Source organism: Rattus rattus, chromosome 2 (assembly GCF_011064425.1).
Source record: "Rattus rattus isolate New Zealand chromosome 2, Rrattus_CSIRO_v1, whole genome shotgun sequence".
NCBI classification, from domain to species: domain Eukaryota; kingdom Metazoa; phylum Chordata; class Mammalia; order Rodentia; family Muridae; genus Rattus; species Rattus rattus.
The window spans coordinates 177,892,784-177,918,331 of record NC_046155.1 but is presented as its reverse complement, the minus strand read 5'-3'; the positions used below and the strand labels follow the sequence as shown (position 1 = coordinate 177,918,331).

The window sequence follows — 25,548 nt, the reverse complement described above, 5'->3', positions numbered from 1 at the left end:
AGAGGCATGGGGTGGGGTGGTTCACTGGTAAAGGACCTGCTCAGAATTCACCAGTGAGGATTTGTGCACGTGGTTCAGTAGTATAGCACCTGCCCTAAAATCTAATCAGTGCGGCCTTGGGGCATAGCTCAGTGTTCTATTGTTGACTTAATATCTACCAACAAAAGACAGGGAGTACAGTTTAATGATAGATCTCTTTTTCTAAAAAATATTTATTTATTTTATGTATATGAGTACACTTGCTGTCTTCAGACACACCAGAAGAAGGCATCAGATTCCATTACAGATGGTTGTGAGTCACCATGTGGTTGCTGGGAATTGAACTCAGGTCCTCTGGAAGATCAGTCAGTACTCTTCACCGCTGATCACCATAGAGATGCCAAGGGTGTGGCTCACGGGTAGATCCTCTTGCCTAGCATCCATCAGTGAATGGTTTGGGGCCTGCATTACTGGTAGACCATTTACCTAGAATGTGTGAACTCTGATTTCCATTTCTGGCACTCATGGGCACACGCGCCCACACACACACACAACTAGAAAGGAAAAAACAGAGTTAGGCATTCATTATGACATATACTTTTAATCCTAGCACTTGAGAGGCACAAGCAGATGGATCTCTGCGAGTCTGAGGCTAGCCTGGTCTATTTATCCAGTTCCAGGATAGCCGGTACTGTTAGATGGATAAATCATGTCTCAAAAACAAAACAAACAAAAAGCTAAACAAAAAGACCCTGCTTTCTAATTAATTAATTAATTAATTAATACAGTAATAATAATAGAAAGGAAGGAAGCTTGCTTCATTAGATCATACATAGTTGATTGTGTACATTTATAATCTAACCTCTCAAAAGTTAAAGCCAGAGGGACATGATCTCCAGACGTCCAGACCAACTCAGGTCACAAAGCTAGATAGCATCTCAGAGAAAAAACCTGGGCCTGGAGAAGTGGCTCAGTGGTCAAGAGCACTGACTGCTCCTCCAGAGGTCCTGAGTTCAAATCCCAGCAACCACATGGTGGCTCACAGCCATCTGTAATGGGATCTGATGCCCTCTTCTGGTGTGTCTGAAGACAGTGACAGTGTACGCATATATAATCAATCAATCAATCTTTAAAAAAAGAAAAAGAAAGAAAAAAAAGGCTCTTCTTCCTGTCTCTTCTTTTCCTCTTTTCCCTTCCTTGAAACAGGGCCTTACTACATAGTTCAGACTAGCCTCAAACTTATCAAACTCACTGTGAAGCCAGGGGTGGTGGTGCACAAATTTATTCCCAGAGTTCAGGAAGTAGAGGCAGGCAGATCTCGGATTTCCAGTCTAGCCCATTATACATAGAAGTTTCGAGTGTAGCCAGGGCATAGGGGTAAAAATGCATCATTTACTGGCTGGCCTTAACTCTTCATGATCCTTCTACTACAGCCTGAAGAGTGCTGAGGGTATCGGCATGAACAATGCCCAACTTTATTTATCCTTTCTTATTTCCACTGACTTAATGAGCCCCAAGGCAGAGCTCCGCCAGACAACGGTTAAATGATTTTTGCTCATTACATTCTTCAGTCACTGAACAGCCCTGTGAGGTCCATGTTATAATAAATCACAATGAGAAAAAATAGAAATAATGAGACACAGACGTGGTTTCATCTGTGGCCTCCCCACATCACATCCATTCCCTGTCTTTGCAGCCGGTCGCATTGCCTTTACATTCAGCTCCACACGTGGGGAGCACATGTGAGGATGACGTAGCCGGTGTCCATAACTCACACAGTCTAACCCCATAAAAACTCGCACAGTCTGCGTGAGGCAGAGTGGTACCACATCTAATTTTATGTCAGCTTGACACAGGCTAGAGTCATCTTAGAGGAGGGAATCTCAATTAGGAAAATGTCTCTCCATAAGATCTGGCTGCAAGCAAACCTGTCAAACTTTTTATTTTTAATTAGTAGTTGATGTGGGAGAGCCTAGCTCACTGTGGGTGGCGCCATTCCTAGGCTGGTGGTCCTGGTTTCTGCAAGAAAGTAGGCTAAGCAAACCATAGCGAGCAAACCAGTATAAAGCACCGCTCCTCGGCCTCTGAATCAGGTAGGTCCCTGCCTCTAGGTCCCGGACCTATTTGAGTTCCTGTCCTGACTTCCTACAGTGATAGACTATGATGTGGAAGCCTGGGACGAGTAGCCCCTTTCCTCCTCAACTGGATTTTGGTAGTGGTATTTCATCACAGCAACAGTAACCCAAACTAAGACAGTGTATGTAGCTGCATGCATGGATGTGAACCATATGCATGCAGGTGTTTGTGGAGACCACGAAACGGTGTCTGCTGCCCTAGAACTGAAATTAGAGATGATCATGAGCCACCTGACATGGATGTTAAAAATCAAACCTAGGCCGCAAGTGCTCTTAACTGCTAATTGGCCCACAAGTTCATGACCAGCCTGGGCTACATAGTGAGTTCTAGGCTAGCCAAAGCTGCAGAGAGTATCTTAAAGAACAAAACAAAACAAGCCCACCTTAAAAAAGAAAGAAAAAACAACAACAACAACAACAACAACAACCCAAGACATAGTCATCACCCACAGTTCCCAGGAGGAACAGTGACATTAGGCCATGTAGGGTTCCCTAACGAAGCATTTAGGCAAGACAAGAGTCAGAGGGAGGGGCTAGAGAGGTGGCTCAGTGGTTAAGAGCACTGACTGCTCTTTTAGAGGTCCTGAGTTCAAATCCCCAGCAACCATATGGTGGCTCACAACCATCTGTGATGAGATTCAATGCCCTCTTCTGGTGTGTCTGAAGACAGCTACAGTATATATTAAACAATTCTTTAAAAAACAAAACAACAACAACCACAACAATAAAAAACCCCACTGGCTGCTCTTCCAAAGGACCCCCTGTTTTGATTCCCAGCACCCACGTGGCAGCTCACAATCATCTGTAGTGCCAGTTCCAGAGGATCTGACATCCTCACACAGACATACACGTAGGCAAGATACCAATTCACATGAAACTTAAAGAGAAGTTGTACTTGGACTGTGAAAGAAAGTCAAGCAGGAGATTTAGGATCGACTTGTATGAATTACTTCAGAGAGCTCTGCAGCATTTTGGAATTCCTGGCTCTCTCTGGGACCTGCCCTGGGGTGACAGTAACCTTGGGTAGGAGAGCCTATTGAAACAGGTGTCACTTGACATTGGCTCTGGGTTGTGTAACCTGTACAGGAATAATTGCCCTTTCCCTCTGGCAAGCTGTTTACCACACATAGAAATTTCTTAGCTCTGGGAGGATCAGAGCAAGAACCTCAAGTGTCAGAAATCAGAAGTGAAGAGTCAGGCCGGGCTTGGTGGTGCACACCTTTAAAATCCTAGCACTTGGGAGGCACAGGCAGGTGGATCTCTGTGAATCTGAGGCCAGCCTGCTCTGCATAGTGAGTGCCAGGACAGCCAAAACTTCGTAACAGAGAAATCTTCTCTCAAATTGCCACCCCCAGCCCCTACCTCAAAAAAGTGAAGAGCAGATTACAGAGATGGAGACAGGAAGCTCAGGAGTTCAAATCCCTATGATTTCACTTGGGTCCTCAGTTCCAGCAGGTTCCTTTACCCACTGTACCATCTTGCTGGGGCCACCTCTACACTTTCCCTACAGCTCAATGCTAAAACCCTTGCCTAGCATTTTGAAAGCCTTAGATTAAATTCCCTGAACCAAAGAGTTCAGTGGGGAGGGGTTGGGGAAGGAATCAGAACAAACCAGGAAATGCGGTGCGCTCCTATAATCCCAGCACTCTGGGGGTCAAGACAAATGGTGAAAATAAAGTTCCTCTGGACTACATTGTGAGTTCCCCATTTCCAAATGAAACAACAGCGTGCATCTAAAACAAGAATAGCTTCGGTGGTGGCGGCACGCACCTTTAATCCCAGCATTCTGGAGGCAGAGGCAGACAGATCTCTGAGCTCAGGCGAGCCTGGTCTACAGAGTGAGCTCCAGGACAGTCAGCTACACAGACAAACTCTGTCTGGGAAAACAAAAAACAAAGCAAACAAACAAACAAAAGAACACGCAACAAATAAAAGCTTAATATGTTACTATGTTACATCCCTGCTGGGAAACAACTACAGCTGCAGTAGCTTGAGACACTTTGGGTGGGAACCAGGGGATATTAGTGATAGATACCGAGATGAGGTCCAGATGATCTTACTAAACGTCCAAGCAGCTCTAACAACCAAGAATCACCCAGGCCATTTCAGCTATGCCAGGAACGAAATGGACATTACTTTTCCTCAGCCTGATTTATTACATAGTTTCCTAATTCAGTAGACTTTTCTTCAGCTTCTTGTTCTGAAGAGCAAGAGATGATATCATCTGCTGGATGCTCTGGGGCCTTGGAGACAGCCTCCAGCCCATGTAACTGCTGACTCAATCTCTCCCTCTCCCAGATGTGCTTCAGCCGTGGGGGTGGGGGTGGGGGAGTGCTGGCCCAGCACGCTTGAAGCATGGTACTCCCAACACCAAATAAACCGATTGTGTTGTTTTCTCTCTAGAATCCTAGTGTTTGGGAGGTGGAGGCAAGGAGATCAAAAGGTCAAGGTCATCCTTGGCTGTAATGGGTTTGAGACCAGCCTTGAAGATGTGAGACTGTCCTCTAAAAAGGGACCGGATAGATTGGTTGCTCAGCCAACGAGGAGCTTGAGTGTTGCTCTTCTAGACAATTGAGTTTAATTTCCAGCACCAGCATAAGGCATAAGGCTCACAACTGCTAGTGATTACAGCTCCAGGAAATTCAATGCCCTCTTTTGGCCTCTGGAGCCACTCCTCCTATACATATGAACTTAAAAACTATAAATAAGAGTTGGAAAGCGGGCTGGAGAGATGGCTCACCAGTTAAGAGCACTGTCTGCTCTTCCAGAGGTCCTGAGTTCAATTCCCAGCAACCACATGGTGGCTCACAACCATCTGTAATGAGATCTGATGCCCTCTTCTGGTGTGTCTGAAGACAGCGACAGTGTACTTATGTATAATAAATAAATCCTTAGCGGGGGGGGGGGGGAGTTGGAAGCTGGCTCAGTGCTTAAGAGCACTTGTTCTTAAGAAGGACCGGGTTTGATTCCTAGTATGCACATGGAGACTCTCTATTTTCTCAGGTACTAGGTACTCATGTATGAATAAAATAAATCTAGAAGAAAACTATAAATAAACAAATAAATCTCTTTTAAAAAGGGGGGAGGGGTCAGTTAGATGACCAGGTGTGTAAAGGCACCTGCTGCCAAGCCTGATGATCCAAGTTCAATACTTGGGGCCTACATGGTGGTGAGAGAGAACTAGTTCCTACAGGTTCTCTTCTAGATTCCATGTGCATGACATGGTATATGTATAACCACCCCTCTACACACAAATAAACACATGCTTAAAAAAAAAAAAAAGAGTTGGGCTGGAGAGATGGCTCAGTGGTTAAGAACACTGACTGCTCTTCCAGAGGTCCTGAGTTCAATTCCCAGCAACCACATGGTGGCTCACAACCATCTGTAATGGGATCCGATGCCCTCTACTGGTGTGTCTGAAGACAGCTACAGTGCACTCCTATACATGAAATAAATACATAAATCTTAAAAAAAGAAAAAGACTATTCATACCCTCCCTTCCCCTACTCTCCTGCTCTCAATCCTTCCCTTCCTTCCCTCTCTCCTTAACTAAAAATATTGAAAGTCTGTAAATGCCTCTGTCATTTAGTAGTGTTGGATATCCCTGGGATTTTCTCCGTGGTACAATTACCTCACAAATATTTGCTAAGTAAGCATTTGGTAGAGTGTGTTTGGTTGTGATTAAAAGAAAATTATGTAGACAGGGTCTCCCTGTGTGGCCCAGAGCAGCCTTCTGCCTCTGCTTCCCCAGTCCTTCCATTACTGGTGGGCTCATCCTCTCTTAGTGCTAAGAAGCTTATGCAGGAGCCCACATGGGCTTATGTCTCTGAGTGCTAATGCATGAGCTCTTTATTTCCTAAAATGCTGGCTGACCTTGTGAACTGGCTTCAGGCACTGCAGCTAATTACTGGCTTGTGGAAATTTAGCAACCCCTCCTCCCCCTTCCCCCTCAACAAACAATGATCTTTTAAATTTTGCATTTGATCTTGTTTTATTAAGGTCTCCACACTATTTCACCAACTAACACTTTTGTCTCTTAAGATGATTTCTGTTTATTCTTATTTCCTAACTGCACCCAGGGGTGAGTCACTTAGTAGTTTATGAGCAACATTTTTTACGAGGTCCACATCCTCTAGATTTAAGACTTTTTCTGTGCCATCGCCCTCTGCTGACTTCCAAAGTCCTCTGCAGGTCAACGGCCAGCGGGGCGTTTGGCCTTCCAGACAGAAATCAGAAGATGGCCTATGAAGTCCAGAGAGAAGGTGGGGATTTGATTCCCTTGGTAAAGTTCTGGCCTCACAGGAAAGCCTGGGTTTGATCCCAGCTCCTCATAAGCCTGGTCTACATAGTGAGTTCCAAGACAGCAGCAAACCATTTGCCTGCACAGAGCTAGCTTCCATTCGACTGCATGAAAAAGATCCTCATGATGTCACGATGATCGTTTGTTCCTTTTTCTGACACTGGGGAACCAAACCTTTGGTCTCATGCTTGAATGGCGAACACTACCAAATGAGCTTCGTCTGCAGCTTTGGGCTTATTACTCATCCATGCATTTATTTATTTGAGTATTAATTTTACTTATTTAGAGACAGAGACTTTCTATGTAGCCTTGGCTGCCCTGGGACTCACTATGTAGAGAAGGCCGGCCTCAAACTCAGACATCCACTAGCTTTCCAATTACATTAAAGTCTTAGAGACCCGGTGAGGTTTTGGGGGTTACTAACTGGAGTGTGGGTGAGGGGTTCTTACAGGAACAGGAAGGACTCAAAGGCAGGGGCAAAAGAGCCCCCTCCAACATGGGTGTTGACTCATGCAAGCTGGAACACTGGAGTTCTCTGCAGGACTTTCAACTCGCTAAAGAAGTTGTCAGACCAGAGAGTCCTGGGCAGGAAACTGGCTTCCTTGGGCACTAGCATGCTTTTGGTGCATAAACATAACACGCAAGCAAAACATTCATATACATCAAATAAAGTAATAAACATTTTATTTGGTTTTTACCTCACAAATTTATATTTTATTTAATTATTATTATTGGTTTTTTTACTTATTCACTTTACATCCCACTTGCTGCCTCCCTCCCACTCACCCTCTCCCACAATACTTCCCTCCATCCCCCGTCCCCTTCTCCTCCGAGTGGGCAGGGGTCCCTGGGTATTCCCCCACACTGTCCCATCAAGTCTCTGTGGGGCTAGGTGCATCCTGCGAGACAAGGCAGCCCAGTTAAAACACACTCCACGTACAGGCAACAGCTTTTGGGATAGCCCCCATAACAATTGTTTGGGACGCACACGAAGACCAAGCTACACATTTACTACATGTGTGTGGGGAGGCCTAGGTCCATCCTGTATCTATTCTTTGGTTAGTGGTACAGTATCTGAGAGACCCAAGGGTCCAGGTTAGTTGACTCTGTTGGTCTTCCAGTGGAGTTCCTACTCGTTTCTGGGCCCTCAATCCTTTCTCCTATTCTTCCATTAGAGTCCCTAAGTTCCTTTCATTGTTTGGCTGTGGGTGTCTGCATCTGTCTGAGTCAGCTGCTGGGTGGAGCCTCTCAGATGACAGCCATGCTAGACTCTTGTCTGCAAGCATAACAGAGTGTCGTTAATAGTGTCAGGGGTTGTTGTCTGTCCATGGGATGGGTCTCATGGTTATTGCTTCGCCATTCTCTTGGTCTCTGTTCCATCCCCTGTCCCTGCATTTCTTGTAGACAAGATAAATTTTGGGTGGAAAGTTTTATGGGTTTATTTGTTTTTTGTTTTGTTTTGTGAGATAGAGTTTCTCTGTGTAATAGCCCCGGCTATCCTTGAACTTGCTTTGAAGACCAAGCTAGCTTGGAACTCACACAGATCTGCATAGCACACCTCTGCCTCCAGAGTGCTGGAAGTAGAGGAGTGTGCCACCATACTTGGCTTTATTTTTTAAAATTTTAAAAGGAGCAGATACTGACTGGTCTGGCAGAGGACCAAAACCCACATAGGCTAGCTGACAAGCACTTGTCACTCCAACGCCAGGGATTTAGTGCCCTCTTCTGGCCTTCCCTGGCCACTACACTCACAAACTCATGCCTGGATCCTACAGACCCACAGAACACACATAATTTAAATAAAAATAAACCCTTTAAGAAATGGATGGAGGGGGCTGGAGAGATGGCTCAGCGGTTAGTAGCACTGACTGCTCTTCCAGAGGTCATGAGTTCAAATCCCAGCAACCACATGGTGGCTCACAACCATCTGTAATGAGATCTGATGCCCTCTTCTGGTGTGTCTGAAGACAGCTACAGTGTACTTGTCGTATATAAAATGAATAAATAAAATCTTTAAAAAAAAGAAATGGACAGAGGAACTGAACAAACAGTTCTGGAAGAAGAAATGCAAATGAACTTTGATTTTTCTAATGTTAAACTTCCTTAACCACTGGGGAAAATGCAAAGTAAAACTACTTTGGGATTTCATCTCACCCCAGTCAGAATGGTTATCACTTAGACAGATGGATGGATGGAGGATGGATGGAGGATGGGTGGATGGAGGATGGGTGGAGGATGGGTGGATGGAGGATGGATGGAGGATGGGTGGACAGATGGATGAATGACAAATGCTGATGAAGAATGTGGAGAAGGAAAGCACTCATTCACTGTTGGAAGTGTAAACTGTGCAGTCATTATGTAAATCAGTCTGGAAGTTTCTTATAAAAATAAAACTACGACAGGACACAGCTATATCACTCCTAGCTGTGTACTCATCAGACTCGGGAACTGAACTATGACCCCTAGTTAAGATCCTACAGGGTTTTTAGACTTAAAAACCAAATCCACAAACATCTGTACCAAGTTATTTCACCAATCAGGATTTACCGATAGGGGATTTTCTTGGGAACATGTCTTTATTGTATGATTTTTTTAAAAAAAGAACCATTTATTTATTTTATTTATATGAGTACACTGTAGCTGTCTTCAGACACACCAGAAGAGGATCTTGGATCCCATTACAGATGGTTGTGAGCCACCATGTGGTTGCTGGGAATTGAACTCAGGACCTCTGGAAGGTCGTCAGTGCTCTTAACCATTGAGCCATCTCTCCAGTCCTTTGCTGCACATTTATCCTGCTTCCACTGGCTGGGGCATTCAACTGTGGCCTTGTCTAATATTCATGTCTACACTTGTCTACCAGGATGGGACTTGTTTAACATTCATGTCTTAACTTGCAACTAGGATGTCAGTTACCCATGTACATGTTTCTTTCTGCCAAGTAGGATGTCAGTTCCCAGGAAGGTCTTGGGAACTTACACTTTACTTGATCACTATTCAAAATAGAAGTCTTATTCGAAATAGATCTTCTACTGATGCTGGTGTCTCTTTTATGTTGGGGTCCATCCCAGGAGCAGCTTATAAAAGCTCATACATAGGTTTAGGAAGTGCTGTTGAGCGGTTGGCTCCGGTCCAAGCCTACTGTGGGTAACTATACAAAACAGTTCTACTGATTTCTATCATGACTGCTTTCCAAGGACACAGACTATAACAGAATGTGTAATCAACCTTAGCATTAGAAAGTTTCTTAGTAACAGCAGAAACATATGAGAAAGTTTCCTAATTTTTTTATTTTTTAAAGATTTATTATACACCAGAAGAGGGCATCGGATCTCTTTACAGATGGTTGTGAGCCACCATGTGGTTGCTGGGAATTGAACTCAGGACCTCTGGAAGAGTAGTTGGGTGCTCTTAAACGCTGAGCCATCTCTCCAGCCCAGAAAGTTTCCTTATAATGGCAGGCCAGCCAGGTAACTGTTACCTAGGCCTTAGCAACATTTTACCTAGGCCTTAATATTTTAACTAGATCCCAACAATCACAAACAACCTTCCCCACCACAATGGTGTAAGGGGAAAGGTGCCTATAAATAAAACCTCTTGTAAGCAGCCATAATGAAACAGTGAAATGTTAAGAAAAAAGTAATAAAAATAAAGCAGGTATAGTGGTGCATGCCTGTAATCCCAGTATGCAGAAAGGTTAATGCAATTTCTACGTAGAGAATTCCAAGGCCAGAGAGATCCTGCCTCAAAGCAGCAACAAAAACTAACTGAAAGCCAATACCTGGTCCTTATTAGTGCTCTGCTCAAATAGTTTGTTTTCCATTTCCAAACAGAGCAACTCTGAACTCTGTTTAATTAGTAATGCGTTAATGTGGGACGTGGATCTATGCTTTTTTTTTTTTTTTTTTCTTTTTTTTTTTTGGAGCTGGGGACCGAACCCAGGGCCTTCATGCTTCCTAGGCAAGCACTCTACCACTGAGCCAAATCCCCAACTCTGATCTATACCTTTAATTCCTGCACTTGAGAAGGGGCGGAGGCGGAGGCGGAGGCGGAGGCGGAGGCGGAGGCGGAGGCGGAGGCGGAGGCGGAGGCGGAGGCGGAGGCGGAGGCGGAGGCGGAGGCGGCTCTCAGTGAGCTTTAGGCCAGCCTGGGCTACATACCCAGTTCCTTAATCACCAGGACTACATAGAGACCCTGTTACACAAACAAACAAACAAACAAACAAACAAACACATAATGCTGATCTTTTTTATTTACAGAGTTTCTTGTATAGCCCTGGCTGTCCTGGAACTCTCTCTGTAGACCAGGTTGGCCCCAAACTCGGAGATTCCCCCGTCTCTACCTTCAGAATGCTGGAATTAAAGAGATGTGCTGCGGTTGGGGATTTAGCTCAGTGGTAGAGCGCTTGCCTAGCGAGCGCAAGGCCCTGGGTTTGGTCCCCAGCTCCGGAAAAAAAAAGAAAAAAAGAGAGAGAGAGAGAGAGATGTGCTGTGGCTAGAGAGATGGTTCAGTGGTTATATATATATATATATATATATATATATATATATATTTTTTTTTTTAAATCTTTAAAGGCACGGGCCACCACTGCCTGGATTTTTTTTTAAAAAAAAGATTTCTTTTATTTGTGTGGGTAATTTGCCTGCATGTACAAATATGTGCACCACCTTCATGCCAAGTGGAATGGGTCTCCTGGAACTGGAGTTATAGACAGTTGTGAGCTGCCATGTGGATGCTGGGATTTGAAACCCGCTGCTCTATAGCCCTTAACCCTAAGCCATCATCTCTCCAATACCTTGATCTTCTTCTATACATAGTATCTAGATGTGCTTAGTCCTTGATCCAGGTCTTCCAGCTCAGTGTTACTTTGCACTGTCCCCAAAGTGTAACCTCATCTTCACCCATTTGATCGATACTTTTCTGTGTTCCTGCAACAAACCCTTTCTTTGATGTCCAGCTCTGAATGTGTCCACCACCCACCTCCCAACCCATTCTATCCGGTTCTCAGAGGAGCTGCTTCCCGCCACCGCTCCCCCCACAAGGGCTTTCTCACCTTCCTACAACACAAATGCTCAGCTTCATTTGCTCTTCCTACCATTAGTCTCCTTTGCTTAACCTTCATTCTTATTTACTTACTTATCAGTTTTTCAACACAGGGTTTCTCTGTGTAACCCTGGCTGTCCTGGAACTCTGTAGATGAGGTTGGGCTTGAACTCAGAGATCTGGCTACCTCTGCCTCAGGAGTGCTGGGATTAATGTGCATCGCCATGCCCAGCCTAACCTTCATTCTCCCCCTTACCTTTCCCCCGTCTCTTAGCACTTTACTTGGTCTTCAGTGCATTTATCCTCCACACTTTCTCCTCTTCCACTTGACCCCTCCTCTTTGCCTAGCCTTATGCAAAGGGGGTCTTTATCACATACACTTGTTCTCTGCCCTCTGGTTCCACCTTCATGCTTCTAGACCTCGCCCTTGCTCTGTCTCCTTTCTGAATGGAGTCAGTGGCTATGCAGTTCTAGGAGAAACCAAACAAGTGGATAAAATGAAACAAAACAAAATCCTGGGCTCTCTCCAAAACAGAAAGATCCAAACAAGTTCCCACAGGCAATGCTTGAAGGAAGTTGAGCTAATCAGTCCCTTAAGGATGACTGCAGTTTTATAAATGTCCTTTGTCCCCAAGGCCTGAGGAATTGGGGAGCTAAGAAGGAAAAGCCCCTCCTTTCACACTGGGGTGTGATCTGGTCCCTGAGATAATAGTGTCTCTCAAAGGCTTTCTTTTGTTTCTTTCTTTATCTCTTTGTTTGCCTGCTGCCCTTCTGATCTCTGTCTCTGTTTTTTTGTTTTTTTGTTGTTGTTGCATTCTATCTCGGATCTGTATCTTTCCCTCCCTCTAGCCCTCGGACCACTTGTTTCTCCCCAGCTGCCTCTCTTCCCCATCTCTAGTCCTTGTCATGGTCTATCTGGCTGTCTTTGTGTGTCTGCCCCTGTCTCTCTTTAGAGACTCTCCCTTCAGCCCATTTCCTGGCACACCCTTCTGTGGAAAAATTCTGGAGTCAGAACTTTGACCTTGCGTGATAAAGGGGACTAATAAATTCCAGGTAATAATCTTTTCTTCATAAGGGAGTCTTGCTCTGTAGGAGGCTAGCCTCCAACTCATAATGATCCTGCCTCAAATGCCTGTGTGCTAAGATTATAGGCTTGCACCACCATGCCAGCCCTCTCCTGCTTTGTGGTCTCTATTCAACCCATTTGCTAGAAAGCTGGGGGCCACAGAGCAGAAGAAAATAACCAAAGATGAATTGGAGGAGAGCCTTGTGCAGGGCTTACCATAGACTTGTTAATGAGGCTAGAATAGGGTTATTGGAGAAGAAGTGGATGGTCAGATCACCTTTGGATGATCCTGAAGAGGTGAAGAAGGCCGCCTGGATATCTTTGGACACATCCTCTTGGCAAGCTACTGGTTTCTGATTTGAATGGCAAATCTTTAGCAGGGTGGAGTTGGTAGAACCGAAGCACACTAATTCAGAGGCAGTGTGAACTCTGAATTAGCGCTCCTGTTTGTAGCACACATTATAACATAAACGACTTTATACCCATGGTTTTGTTAGGATGTCACTGCATTGATGGAAAAGACCAAGGAGATGTTAGTGTCACCTTACAGGGAATAGAGACTGAGCCTCAGTCAGGGAAAGTCACTTCTTCCCAGCCACATGCTGTGGGATAGGCTGATGTCCCTGTAATGGATTGAGGAAAACCCTGAAGCACATACTGGCCCATAGTGGTCTTGTCCTTGTGACAGGCTGGGAGTGAGTCATATCTAGGATTCTGAACTATTCAGGGTGTCTGAGCCTGACAGAGTCATTCCTCAGCTTCCCTTCCCATCTTCTCATAATCATCATTTCTTCCTGCTTTCTTTTCTTCTGAGAGCACTCAATTCATTATCTTATCTGTTGGATTCATTATCATCTGCTGAGGAGTTGCGGTGTGATGTACTTTCAAACCGTGGCTGAACCGCTAAGAAGGAAGCTTAGGTTGATAGAACACTAGCTTGCAAGATGCCTCGGGGATCTGTTTCCAACACCATAGAATATGTGATGTGATGGCACTGGCCTGCTATCCCAGCTCTTAGGAGGGGGAGGTGTTTCCTTCCTTCCTTCCTTCCTTCCTTCCTTCCTTCCTTCCTTCCTTCCTTCCTCACTTCCTTCCTCCATTCTTCCCTTCCTTCTTTCTTTCTTTTCATGATTTTTTAAAGACGTTTTTAAATTTTAATCATGTATTTGTGAGGGTTGGGGGTGCATGTGAGTGCAGGTGCCCACGGAATTCAAAGTAGTGTGTTGGGTCTCCTGGAGTTAGTGCTAAAGATTGTGTGAGTCACCCAAAATGGGTGCTGTAAATCAAAAATGGATCCTCTATAAAGCCACAATAGCTCTTAACTGACTACCTGGTTTTCTAGCCCATCTGTCCCTTGTTTTAGAAACTAAACTCCCTTGATTGATTGATTGATTGATTGACTGACTGAAGGGGCCATGTGGAAGTTAGGGGACAACCTAGAAGAGTTCTCATGTCCCACCATGTGGGCCCTAGGGCTTCAATTGAGGTTGTAGGGTGCTGTAGCAAGCATCTCTACCCTTTGAGTCACCTCCTTATACCCTTTCTCATTCTTCTTTTTCGCCCTTCCTCTCTCCTTTCTTCCCTGTCTCTCTGTTTCTTCATTCCTTATCCCCGTCTTGTTCTCTCTTTCAAGACTGAGCCTCACGCCGTATCCCAGATTAGTTGAACTCATTCTGTATCTCAGGCTGGAGCTGAATTTGACAGTCCTCCTGCTTCAGCCTTCGCAATACTGAGATGGCAGGTGGTTCACCTGCACAGGTTGTATTCTGTTTCTTCCTCGTGTCCTGGCTGCATTTATGAAGACTCAGCAAGTGGCATTGAAAGGACATATGCCCTAAGCCAAGCACAGTGGCACACATCTCTATTCCTAGACCTGGGCAGGCAGAAACATATGGATCTCTGTGAGTTCAAAGCCGACCTGGTCTATACAGTGAGACATATTCTTTTTCCCACTCCCTACCCACTGTTTGGCTTTTGGATACAGGGTTTCTGTGTGTAGCCTGGCCATCTTGGAATTCTCTCTCTGTAGACCAGGCTGGTTTCAAATTCAGAGATTGCTTGCTTCTGCCTCCCACGTACTGGGAGTAAAGACAGGCATCCTCACCTCCCAGAAACATATGCCTTTATAAACACTGATTTTATCATCCAACGTATACTCAAACAATAGGGTAGTGCACAAAGAAATGAAATTCTCTGTAACAACTAATTCCAAATTGTATTCTTTTGATTCATACATAAGACAATCCAAGCAAAGAGCAAGTCTCACCCAAGTAGATTGTCAAATCTACCAAAGATTATCAAAGTTTCCTCCCAGTACCTAATAAACAACTTGAGAAGCAGGAAGCAAAACTCTTCCTCCTCCTCTTCATCTTCCTCCTCTTCCTCCTCTTTTTTTCTCTTCCTTCTCCTTATTTCTACTTTGTTTCCTCTCTTCCTTCTTGCTTCTTTTTTTTTTCTTTTGCTATTTCCTCCTTCTCTTCCTCCTCCTCAACCTTCTCCTTCTTCCTTCTTCCTTCCTTGTGGGTTTTTAAAATGGAATCTCATGAGTCCCAGGTTATCTTGCAATTTCCTGTGTAGCTGAGGATGTCCTTGAATTCCTGGCCCTCCTCTCTTAGTCTCCCAAGTGCTGGGTTCAGAACATTACAGGAGTAATGGCATGACAGGAGTCTAATACTTTCCCATCATTTTCATTTAAGGCGTGCAGAAATTCACTTTGGTGCGGTGTTTCCATATTACAAATGCGGTTCTAAATGTCATGTGCTTTAACTCCAGTACTCTTTGTGACAGATATTGAATGCCTCCAGTATTTCCAGGTTACTGAGACTCACACAGAGTCTCTGCAGCCCTTGCAGATGGAGGCCCCTGCGCCCATCCCCACAGCCAACCGCACCCCCGTGCTAGAATTCCTGCTTCTGGGGGTCACAGAAAAGCGAGGGCTCCAGCTCCTCCTCTTCGGGGTCCTCCTGGTCACCTACACGCTGACCTTGCTGGGGAATCTCTTCATCATCGCTCTCACCTTGGCGGACCGCCGCCTGCACACCCCGATGTACTTCTTCCTGCGCCACTTCTCCCTGCTGGAGGTGGGTTTCACCTCCACCGTGTCCCCACAAATGCTAGCACACCTGCTGGCGGCGCGCGGGGCCATCTCCCGCCACCGCTGCTTCGCGCAGATGATACTCTACTTCACCCTGGGCACAGTGGAGACCCTGCTGCTGGCAGTAATGTCCACTGACCGCTTTCTGGCCATCTGCTGGCCACTGCGCTACCCAGCACTCATGACTCCCCGCGTGTGCTCTGCCCTGGTGCTGGCCTGCTGGGTAGCCAGCCTCCTGGCCCTGCCTGGGCTGTTTGCCTGGATGTTGTCTCTCCCTTTCTGTGGCCCACGTGTCCTCAACCACTTCTTCTGCGACAGCTCCCCTTTGCTGGAGCTGGTGTGCGCAGACACCAGGCTCCTGCAGCTGGTGGCCTTCCTGGTGGCTGTCTGCACCCTGCTCACTGCCACATTGATCACAACCTTATCCTATGGCTGCATCATCAGCACCATCCTGCGCCTGCCTACACCTGGGGGTCGCAGCAAGGCCTTCTCCACCTGTTCTTCCCACATCTTGGTGGTGTCGATGAGCTATGGAAGCTGCATTATCATGTACCTGAACCCCACGCAGACAGGGAGGCTGGACCTCAACAAAGGAATAGCTTTCTTCAACACCACGGTGTCTCCCCTGCTGAACCCCTTCATCTACTGCCTCAGGAACCAACTGGTTCATAGAGTGTGCAGGGATTTGCTGCTCAGGGGAAGGGAGCTTTCTTCCAAGATATTCAGAGCATAAGACTGCAAAGCTGTGCTCCTGGCGTAATGCCATTGTTATCGATTTGCTTATTAGTTACTGTGTATGTATGTCCTGTGAATGCTTGTGGGTTGAACACAGGGTTATGCTCATGCCAAGAGCAAGTGTTCCACCAAGCTGCACTCTCAGCCCTTCTTTTCCTTTGTTATTTTCACACATTGCCTTGCCTTGGGAAGTTACTGAAACTGGCCTTGAACTCATTGCAGATGATGCAGGCCTTAGCATTTCTACCCTCTTGCCTTAGCCTCCTGAGTAGCTGGAATTGGCATGTGCTACCAGGCCTGACTGGTTTAAACAAAGTGGTGGTGGTGGGAGGGGGTCATTTACTTTTTTTCATTTTCTTTCTCTCTTTCTTTCTTTCTTCCTTTCTTTCTTTCTTTCTTTCTCTCTCTCTTTCTTTCTTTCTTTCTCTCTTTCTTTCTTTCTTTCTGCCTACCTTCCTCCTTCCTTCCTTCCCTCCCTCCCTTTTTTCTTTCTTTCTTTCTTTCTTTCTTCCTTCCTTCCTTCCTTCCTTCCTTCCTTCCTTCCTTCCTGTCTGTGGGTGTTTTGTCTGAATATACATTTGAGTGCCTAACACAGTACAGTACTCTCCTCAGCCACAATGGGTGTTTCCTTGGCCTGGAGTTACAGATGATTGGGGCAGTCACATGGTTGCAAAAGGAAGGTATATTTATTTAAAAAAAGGTATATTTATTTGAAAAGGAAGGTATATTCTCCTGCCAAAGGAAGGTATATTTATTTGAGTAGGGATGGCAAAAATGAAGAAACAAACAAGCAAACAAAAACCACCATCAAAAAACAAGACAAGGGCTGGAGAGATGGCTCAGTGGTTAAGAGCACTGTCTGCTCTTCCAGAGGTCATGAGTTCAATTCCCAGCAACCACATGGTGGCTCACAACCATCTGTAATGAGATCTGGTGCCCTCTTCTGGCCTGCAGGCATACATGCAGGCAGAACACTGTATCCATAATAAATAAATAAATCTTTAAAAAAAATAAAAAAACAAAACAAAAAATGTAATTAATTTTATAGCTCATGTTGCCAGGCATACATGTGCTTCCAAAATTGCATTTGCAATCTGCACCACAAGAAGCCAATTTGAGCCACTCATCCTTAAGGACCCAATTAAAACAGCCAGGTTAGCAATAAAAAGCAGACTTATTTAATTCAGCCACATTGGAAAGAAACCACAAAGTGATCCTGTGACACCCTTACATACATGCACTCAAATCTGTATTCAGGGTTCTGAAAAGAGATGAAAGTTTAAATAGAGGGCCAGAGATGTGCTCACCTAAACTCTCTTGAATACTGAGTCTCTAGGAGGTCAGAGTTCATAAGAAGCATCTAGTGCTGTGGCTTGGTTTAAATGTATGGACTGGGGGAAACTGGAGAAGTGGCTGCTCTTGCCGAGGACTTAGGTCCAATTCTCAACACCCACATGGTGGCTCACACCCTCTGCAGTTCCAGCTCAAGGGCATCTGATGCCCTTTTCTGACCTCCCAGTGCACTGGATGTGTGTCCCGTGCATGCACCAACACACTCATGCACATGAAATAAATAGATCTTTAAAAAAAAATGGTAATGTTGTGTAACTGCCTTCTCAATACTGACGTTAGTACCCATAGATGAACGCTGCTCCTAACCCTCACCAGCAGAGCCTCACTCCTGTGTGGGTTAGAAGGTAGAGACACACGGTCAGTCTAAGTGCTGAGAACAAGTGACCGCTGGGTGCTCAGCCAGAAACCAGGTATTTCTACCAACTCCCTCCCGCAAAGGCTCAGGGAATGTCTCTGAAGTGGAAAGAAGGTAAGCTCTGGAGAATGGAGAGGAGTACTGTGGAATCTGTCTTCTGGATACGACAGGGCTGATGACCCCATGAACTCATAGCTGCTGTGGTCAGCCAGCATTCCAACGGGGAACCCTGACTGGACTCAGTGCTTTACCAAAACAATAAACACCAAACGCGTTGGGCAGTGGTGATGCACACCTTTAATCCCTGCACTTGGGAGACTGAAGCAAGTGGATATCATAGTGTAGACCAAGCTGGTCTACAGAGCAAGTTTCACGACAGCCAGGGCTATACACAGAGAGACCCTGTCTCGAAAAAGCAAAGCAAACCAAACCAAACCAAACCAAACCAAACAAAACCAAACGCCAAACAAAACAAAAAAGGGAAGAAAACATTATGGTGGGAAAGGGACCGGCGTATGAGTCTATGGGAGTGGTGGTTGAGAGCTAGATAGATGCACAAACATTGTAGCTGTGTGAAATTATCAACGAATAAATGAAAAGGATATTCTTTTACGTATTTGTACGTTTATTTGTTTGTTACACATGGGTGTTTTGACTGAATGTATGTACGTCTTTGTACCGTGGACAGGCCTAGTGCCCACAGGAACCAGAAGAGAGAGAGATCGCCCGGTACCGGAGTTACAGGTGGTTCCGAACAGCCACATGAGCCCTGGGAAACAGATCAGCAAGTGCTCTTAACCAACAAGCCAATGTGCTAGCGCCCAATAGATGATAGTCTAAAAAGAAATAAATAATAACTAAAAGTAAGACTCCAAACAAGTTCCCATGGGCAACCTCTGAAGGAAGTCAAGCTAATCACTCCCATAAGGAGAATGAAAAATTTACCATGTTCTCTGGGTCTCTGAGGCCTGAAGCTTTGGGGAAGCCCAGAGCAAGGTCCTTCATCTTCACCCTGGCTTCTGTAATAACAGTGTCTCTGGAGACCAGGATAGCTCAGTGTCTCCCAAGGACCCGAAAGACTTTCTTTTGTCTCTCTCCTTGCCTTCCCGTGGACTTTCTGATCCCTTCCCTTCTCTGAGCCACAGTTCTTCTTCTTATTATTATTATTACTATTTTTTTTGTCTTCTGTACTGTTCCAGTCTGTGTTGTCCCTTTTTGCTACTCTCTGACCACCCCTTGCTGTGTGTTTTCCCCATCCTCCTCTCTTTCCCATCTCCATCTCTGTGGCCCTCCTCCCTCTCTTGCCTCAACCTTCCCAATGCTGCGACCCTTTAACACAGTTCTTCGTAAATTTATTTTCATTGCTACTTTGTAACTGAAATTTTGCTACTGTTATGGAAGGTAACATAAACCCCTGATATGCAAGGTATCTGATATGGAACCCCTGAGAAAGAGTCATTTGTATCACCAAAGGGGTGGAGACCCACGGGGTCTGATGTGTGTGTGTGTGTGTGTGTGTGTGTGTGTGTGTGTGTGTGTGTTGTTTATTCCATTCTGAAAACTCCTCATTTCTGTCACTTGGGCTGTTTGATTCATGACCTTCTTCTCTATTTGGCCCGTTTCCTGTAGTATGCCTATGTGGAAAAACTGCCCCTTCTTCATAAGAGACTGTGAAATTCCAGGTAATTTTTTTTTAACTCTCAGAGCAGAGGCTCAGGCTAAGCCTCAGACCCCTGGTGTGACTGCCTCAACCTCTCATGCATTGACAGTGATTGCAGGTGTGCATCCTCGCACCCAGTGCTCTCCTGCTTTGAGATCCCCAGTCAATCCATTTGCTATGCTGGAGTGGGCTACAGAGAAACAGAAGCCATATCAGTTCTGAGATAGCGGGTGTGTGTAGCCAACCCTGGCTGGCATCATGGCTCTCCGTCCATGTGCTGGCTATAAGGAAGCAGAGGACACAAAAGTGGTTTATGCACTTAGCAAAAATACATTTTACCATTGAAACTTATACTCACCATAGTAGTTGTAGGAAATGAAACAAAAAATCTCTCTACTACCTGGTCAATTCCAAACTATATTGACTCAGTCCATGTACAAGAAAAATCTCTGCGAAGGATAAGGTCCCTCCTCCAAGTGGATCATCGTATCTATCAAACTGGAGTAGCCAACTTTTCATTCAGTACTTGACAAGCATCTCGGAGTGGCAAGAAGCAAAAATCATCTAATATTTTGTGAGAAAATTTTATTTATTTATTTGAAATGGACTTTCATATAGCCATGGTTGCCCTGAAACTTCCTATGTAACTGAGGCTCATCCTGAACTCCTGGTCGTCCTGCCTCATGCTCCCCGGTGCTGGCATTAAAGGAGTGCCTTACCATGGAGGTCTAAATTATTTTCCATCCTTGTAAGGTAGAATGCTGGGGAAATCTCACATTCACACGGTATTCAAGTGTTCAGGATGGTCCAAGAGTTGTTCTAAAAGCCCTTTGATCAGCAGTATGCTTTGTAACACTGACTGAGCCTGCATTTCTGAGTTTACTGAGACCACACCGACACCCGGCAAACCTTGCAGATGGAGTTCCCTGCGCCCATCCCCACAGCCAACCGCACCTCCGTGCTAGAATTCCTGCTTCTGGGGGTCACAGAAAAGCGAGGGCTCCAGCTCCTCCTCTTCGGGGTCCTCCTGGTCACCTACACGCTGACCTTGCTGGGGAATCTTCTCATCATCGCTCTCACCTTGGCGGACCGCCGCCTGCACACCCCGATGTACTTCTTCCTGCGCCACTTCTCGCTGCTGGAGGTGGGTTTCACCTCCACCGTGTCCCCACAGATGCTGGCACACCTGCTGGCGGCGCGCGGGGCCATCTCCCGTCACCGTTGCTTCGCGCAGATGATACTCTACTTCACCCTGGGCGCAGTGGAGACCCTGCTGCTGGCAGTGATGTCCACTGACCGCTTTCTGGCCATCTGCTGGCCTCTGCGCTACCCAGCACTCATGACTCCCAGCGTGTGCTCTGCCCTGGTGCTGGCCTGCTGGGCAGCCAGTCTCCTGGCCCTGCCTGGGCTGTTTGCCTGGATGTTGTCTCTCCCTTTCTGTGGCCCACGTGTCCTCAACCACTTCTTCTGTGACAGCTCCCCTTTGCTGGAGCTGGTGTGCGCAGACACCAGGCTTCTGCAGCTGGTGGCCTTCCTGGTGGCTGTCTGCACCCTGCTCACTGCCACATTGATCACAACCTTATCCTATGGCTGCATCATCAGCACCATCCTGCGCCTGCCTACACCTGGGGGTCGCAGCAAGGCCTTCTCCACCTGTTCTTCCCACATCTTGGTGGTGTCTCTCACCTATGGGAGCTGCATCATCATGTACCTGAACCCCACGCAGACAGGGAGGCTGGACCTCAACAAAGGAATAGCTTTCTTCAACACCACGGTGTCTCCCCTGCTGAACCCCTTCATCTACTGCCTCAGGAACCAACTGGTTCACAGAGTGTGCAGGGATTTGCTGCTCAGAGGAAGGGAGCTTTCTTCCAAGATATTCAGAGCATAAGACGGCAAAGGTTTGCTGTTGGTTTATTTTTATTGTGACTGCTAGTGACTTGTTTGCACTGTGAGAACTGTTATTGGAGCCACTCAAAGGCTAGAGATATGCCACCACTAAACTACATTGTCACTCAAGTCCACCCCCAGCCCCCACTTTTGTTTCTGAGAAGAGTTTTCTGTAGATTAGGCTGGCTTGAAAAAAAATCTCAAAGTAGCTGAGGATAACCTCTATTTTCTTTCTTTCTTTTTTTCCCCCCTTTTTCTTTTTTTCGGAGCTGGGGACCGAACCCAGGGCCTTGAGCTTCCTAGGCAAGCGCTCTACCACTGAGCTAAATCCCCAACCCCTCTATTTTCTTATCTTCCTGTTTCAGCCTCTTGATGGCTGGGATTTGGGCAATGCCCTATGAAACCTGGGCCTGTTTTTAAATTTTATTTATTTATTTTTTTGTTTGTGTAATGAAGGGTAACCTTCAATTTATTATGTAGCCTAAGATGCCATTGAATTTCTTCTTATCTTAGTGCTCTTCTTCCTCCTCCTCCTCCTCCTCCTCCTCCTCCTCCTCCTCCTCCTCCTCTGTGTAGCCCTGGCTGTCCTGGCACTCATTATGTAGACAGCCTGGCAAAGAACTCATGAGGGTCTTCTTGCCTCTGCTTCTGGATGCTAGGATTAAAGACATGTACCACTATGCCTGGCTCTGAACTCTTAGTTTCTAAGATTCTTTAAAAATTTAGGGGTTGGGGATTTAGCTCAGTGGTAGAGCGCTTGCCTAGCAAGTGCAAGGCCCTGGGTTCGGTCCCCAGTTCCAAAAAAAAAAATTTAGACTGCAGAGAGAGAGAGAGAGAGAGAGAGAGAGAGAGAGAGAGAGAGAGAGAGAGAGAGAGAGAGAGCGCACTCAGCCTTTAAGTAGTAAGTAGTTGTGGCTCTTACAGAGAACCTTTGTTAAGTTTCCATCACCCACATGATTGATTATCTTTAACTCTAGTTTCTGGGTCTCTGTCACCCTCTCCTGGCTTCCTCTGGGCCAGGCTTGCATCCAGTACCCATCCATATATGCAGGTAAGACACATAGACACAGAAAATGAAAATTAAGTATTACATTTTTAAAACGTATATGAATGTGTGCATGTGGTTTGAGTTTATGGGAATCACATGCCTGCAGGTGCACGCTGGGACCAGCAGAGGGCATTAGATCCCATTTGAACTGAAATTACAGAGAGTGGTGAGATCTTTATCACGGACGCTGGGAACTAAATCTAAGCCCTCTGCAAGAGCACTAAGTAGTCTCAACACTGAGCCATCTCTCTACACCACATGAACAGCTACATTACCTGCCTATGATTCCAGCTCCCAGGAGGAAGAGGCAGGAGGGTAAGGAGGGTCAGAAGTTCAAGGTTATCTTCAGTTACTAGAGTAGCTTGTGTATGATACTCTTTCTTTTTTTAAAGATTTATTTTATTTATGAGTACACTGTAGCTGTCTTCAGACACACCAGAAAAAGGCATCTGATCTACAGATGGTTGTGAGCCACCATGTGGCTGCTGGGAATTGAACTCAGGACCTCTGGAAGAGCAGTCAGCGCTCTTAACCACTGAGCCTTCTCTCTAGCCCAAGATACTGTTTCAAAAACAACAACACTGATGTCTCTTCCCTCCCTCCATCCCTGCCTTCCCCCCTCCCCTCCTCTTTTTTCCTTTCAAGAGAAGGGGTCTCTGAGTAGCCCTGACTGTCCTGGAGCTCCCTCTGTAGATCAGATTGGCCTCAAACTCAGAGATCCGCCACATTCTGCCTCCCCAGTGCTGGGGATTAAAGGTCTGTACCACCACTGCCCAGCCTCATTCTTAGTCTGTAGTTCATGGAAGGCTCACTGGCAGATGTCTCTCCTTCCTGAAGTAAAACTTAGTCTGTCAAACCCAATAGCCCGATTCTATCCACGTGAATAAAAACATGCCTTTACCACCCCATCTAACGAAATTCCTCATTGCAAGATGAGAACGGCTTTAACTGCCAATTCAACTCCAATTCTAAAAATACCTATCCGGATTCATTGGCAGGGGCACTTGGGAATTCAAATATCACATTTGCCCATCTTACCATATTTTCCACATTCCTCTTTGGTTTTGAGGCAGACTCCTGGGAACCTGAAGAGGAGGCTGACTGTAGAGTCTGGCTAGCTGACAGTCAGAAGTTCCAGAACATTTGCTGTGCAAGTTGCCAACCTAGAAACAAACTCTTATATAGGAATGTGTTCAGGGATGGCAAGATGTTAAGTGGTAAAGAGCTTGTCGAATAAGCCTGATGGCCCGAGTTCAGTCCCCAGAATCCACAGTGGAAGGAGAGAGGTGACTCCCAAAACTCATTTTTTTCACCTCCACAGGTAGGCTCTGTATGGCATCCAATAACTGCACGCCATATGGCAGCACAGCCCCTTTAACCTCAGCCCTCCAGAAACAGAGGTAGGTGGATCTCTGTGAGTTCAAGATCCATCAGGTCTGTATAGCAAACTGCAGGTCAGCTAAGGCTACACAGTAAAACCTTGTCTCTAGGGGGGAAAAAAAGCTTTTTGTTTGTTTTTTTGAGACAGGACTTCTCTGTGTAGCCCTGGCTGCCCTGGAACTCACTCTGTAGACCAGGCTGGCCTGGAACTCAGAAATTTGCTTGCCTCTTTGTCCGAGTGCTGGGATTAAAAGCATGGGGCACCATCGCAGTGACTATTACTTTTCTTTGGGAGCTGAGGGGGTAGTTCAGTTGGTAGAGTACTTGTCTTGAATGCATGAAGTTTGATCTGAAGCACAACGTAAAATCTGCATGCCTGTAATCTTAACACTTGGGAAGATATCGGCCGAAGGATCAAAAATTCAAGGTCATCCTTGGTTACAGTGAAATGGAGGCCTTTTGGGGTCACATGAGACCATGTCTCAAGAAAAAAAAAATCCCAAAACCTAAAACAGGATGGTAATGGTACACACCCTTAATTCCAGCACTTGGGAAGCAAAAGTAGGCAGATCTCTGTGAGTTCAAGGTCAGCCTAGTCCAGGACAGCCAGGGCTATTCAGAGAAACATTTTCTTGAATCCGTCTTCCCTCCAAGAAAAAGAAAGGAAGAATCAAAGTAGAAAGGGGAGAGAGAGAGAGAGAGAGAGAGAGAGAGAGAGAGAGAGAGAGAGAGAGAGAGACAGAGAGACAGAGAGACAGCGAGGAAGGAAGGAAGGAAGGAAGGAAGGAAGGAAGGAAGGAAGGAAGGAAGGAAGGAAGGAAGATTTGAAGAAAAGCAGGGTTGACTTTAGGCTTATTGACTAAAAGTACTCTACTCTTCAGTTCCTAGCACTGGCATCAGGAAACTCACCTCACCTGTAACTCCAGCTTTAGGGGCTCAGATGCCTGTCCTCTCTGTTGATACCAATAAAAGAGCCAGAGTTGAGGACCAATCTAAGGCCAGTGGGAAAGTTCCACCACAAACTTCCAAGCACAAAGACCCCTCCCTTTCAGTAGGAGTAGAGTTAGTTCAGTTCCCAGAGCAACTGCAAACCAAACTGTCATCTCCAAGCACAAAGACCCCTCCCTTCCAGGGAGTAGTTAGTTCTCAGAGCAACTACAAACCAAAGTGTCAAACAAAGCTACCTGTGACTCCCAACCGACCTCCTCTTGACTCCCCGCCATTCCCCTGGAAAGTCCAGACCTGTCCACTGATCGTGAGTCAGCTTAGACGTCACTTCGCTCCATCAATAATACCCTGCCTAGTTACCAATTGTTTGAGTTCTGCCCCAATTGTTTGCAAGGTATATAACTCCCTGTCAGAGTCTGCTCAGGGTTGTCTCCCCTTGAAGTAGGAGGACCCCGGCATGCTAGAATTAAACTCCTCTTACTATTGCACTGATCACTGTCTTCGTGAGTCTCATTCAAGAGGTCCTGGAAGAGGTTCAATTCTGACCTCACACCAACACTCA

At 45.9% G+C, this 25,548-nt stretch overlaps 2 protein-coding genes across 2 annotated transcripts; both read left to right on the top strand.

Moving 5' to 3' along the window:
• The first annotated feature begins 15,375 nt into the window (after positions 1 to 15,375).
• On the top strand, positions 15,376 to 16,350 carry LOC116894556 (olfactory receptor 49-like). Its single transcript, XM_032896265.1, has one exon. It carries the CDS (start codon positions 15,376 to 15,378, stop codon positions 16,348 to 16,350), a length of 975 nt encoding a protein of 324 aa, XP_032752156.1.
• Positions 16,351 to 20,636: 4,286 nt separating this feature from the next.
• On the top strand, positions 20,637 to 21,611 carry LOC116894555 (olfactory receptor 49-like). Its single transcript, XM_032896264.1, has one exon. The coding sequence runs from the start codon at positions 20,637 to 20,639 to the stop codon at positions 21,609 to 21,611; it is 975 nt and encodes a 324-aa protein (XP_032752155.1).
• Positions 21,612 to 25,548: the final 3,937 nt, after the last annotated feature.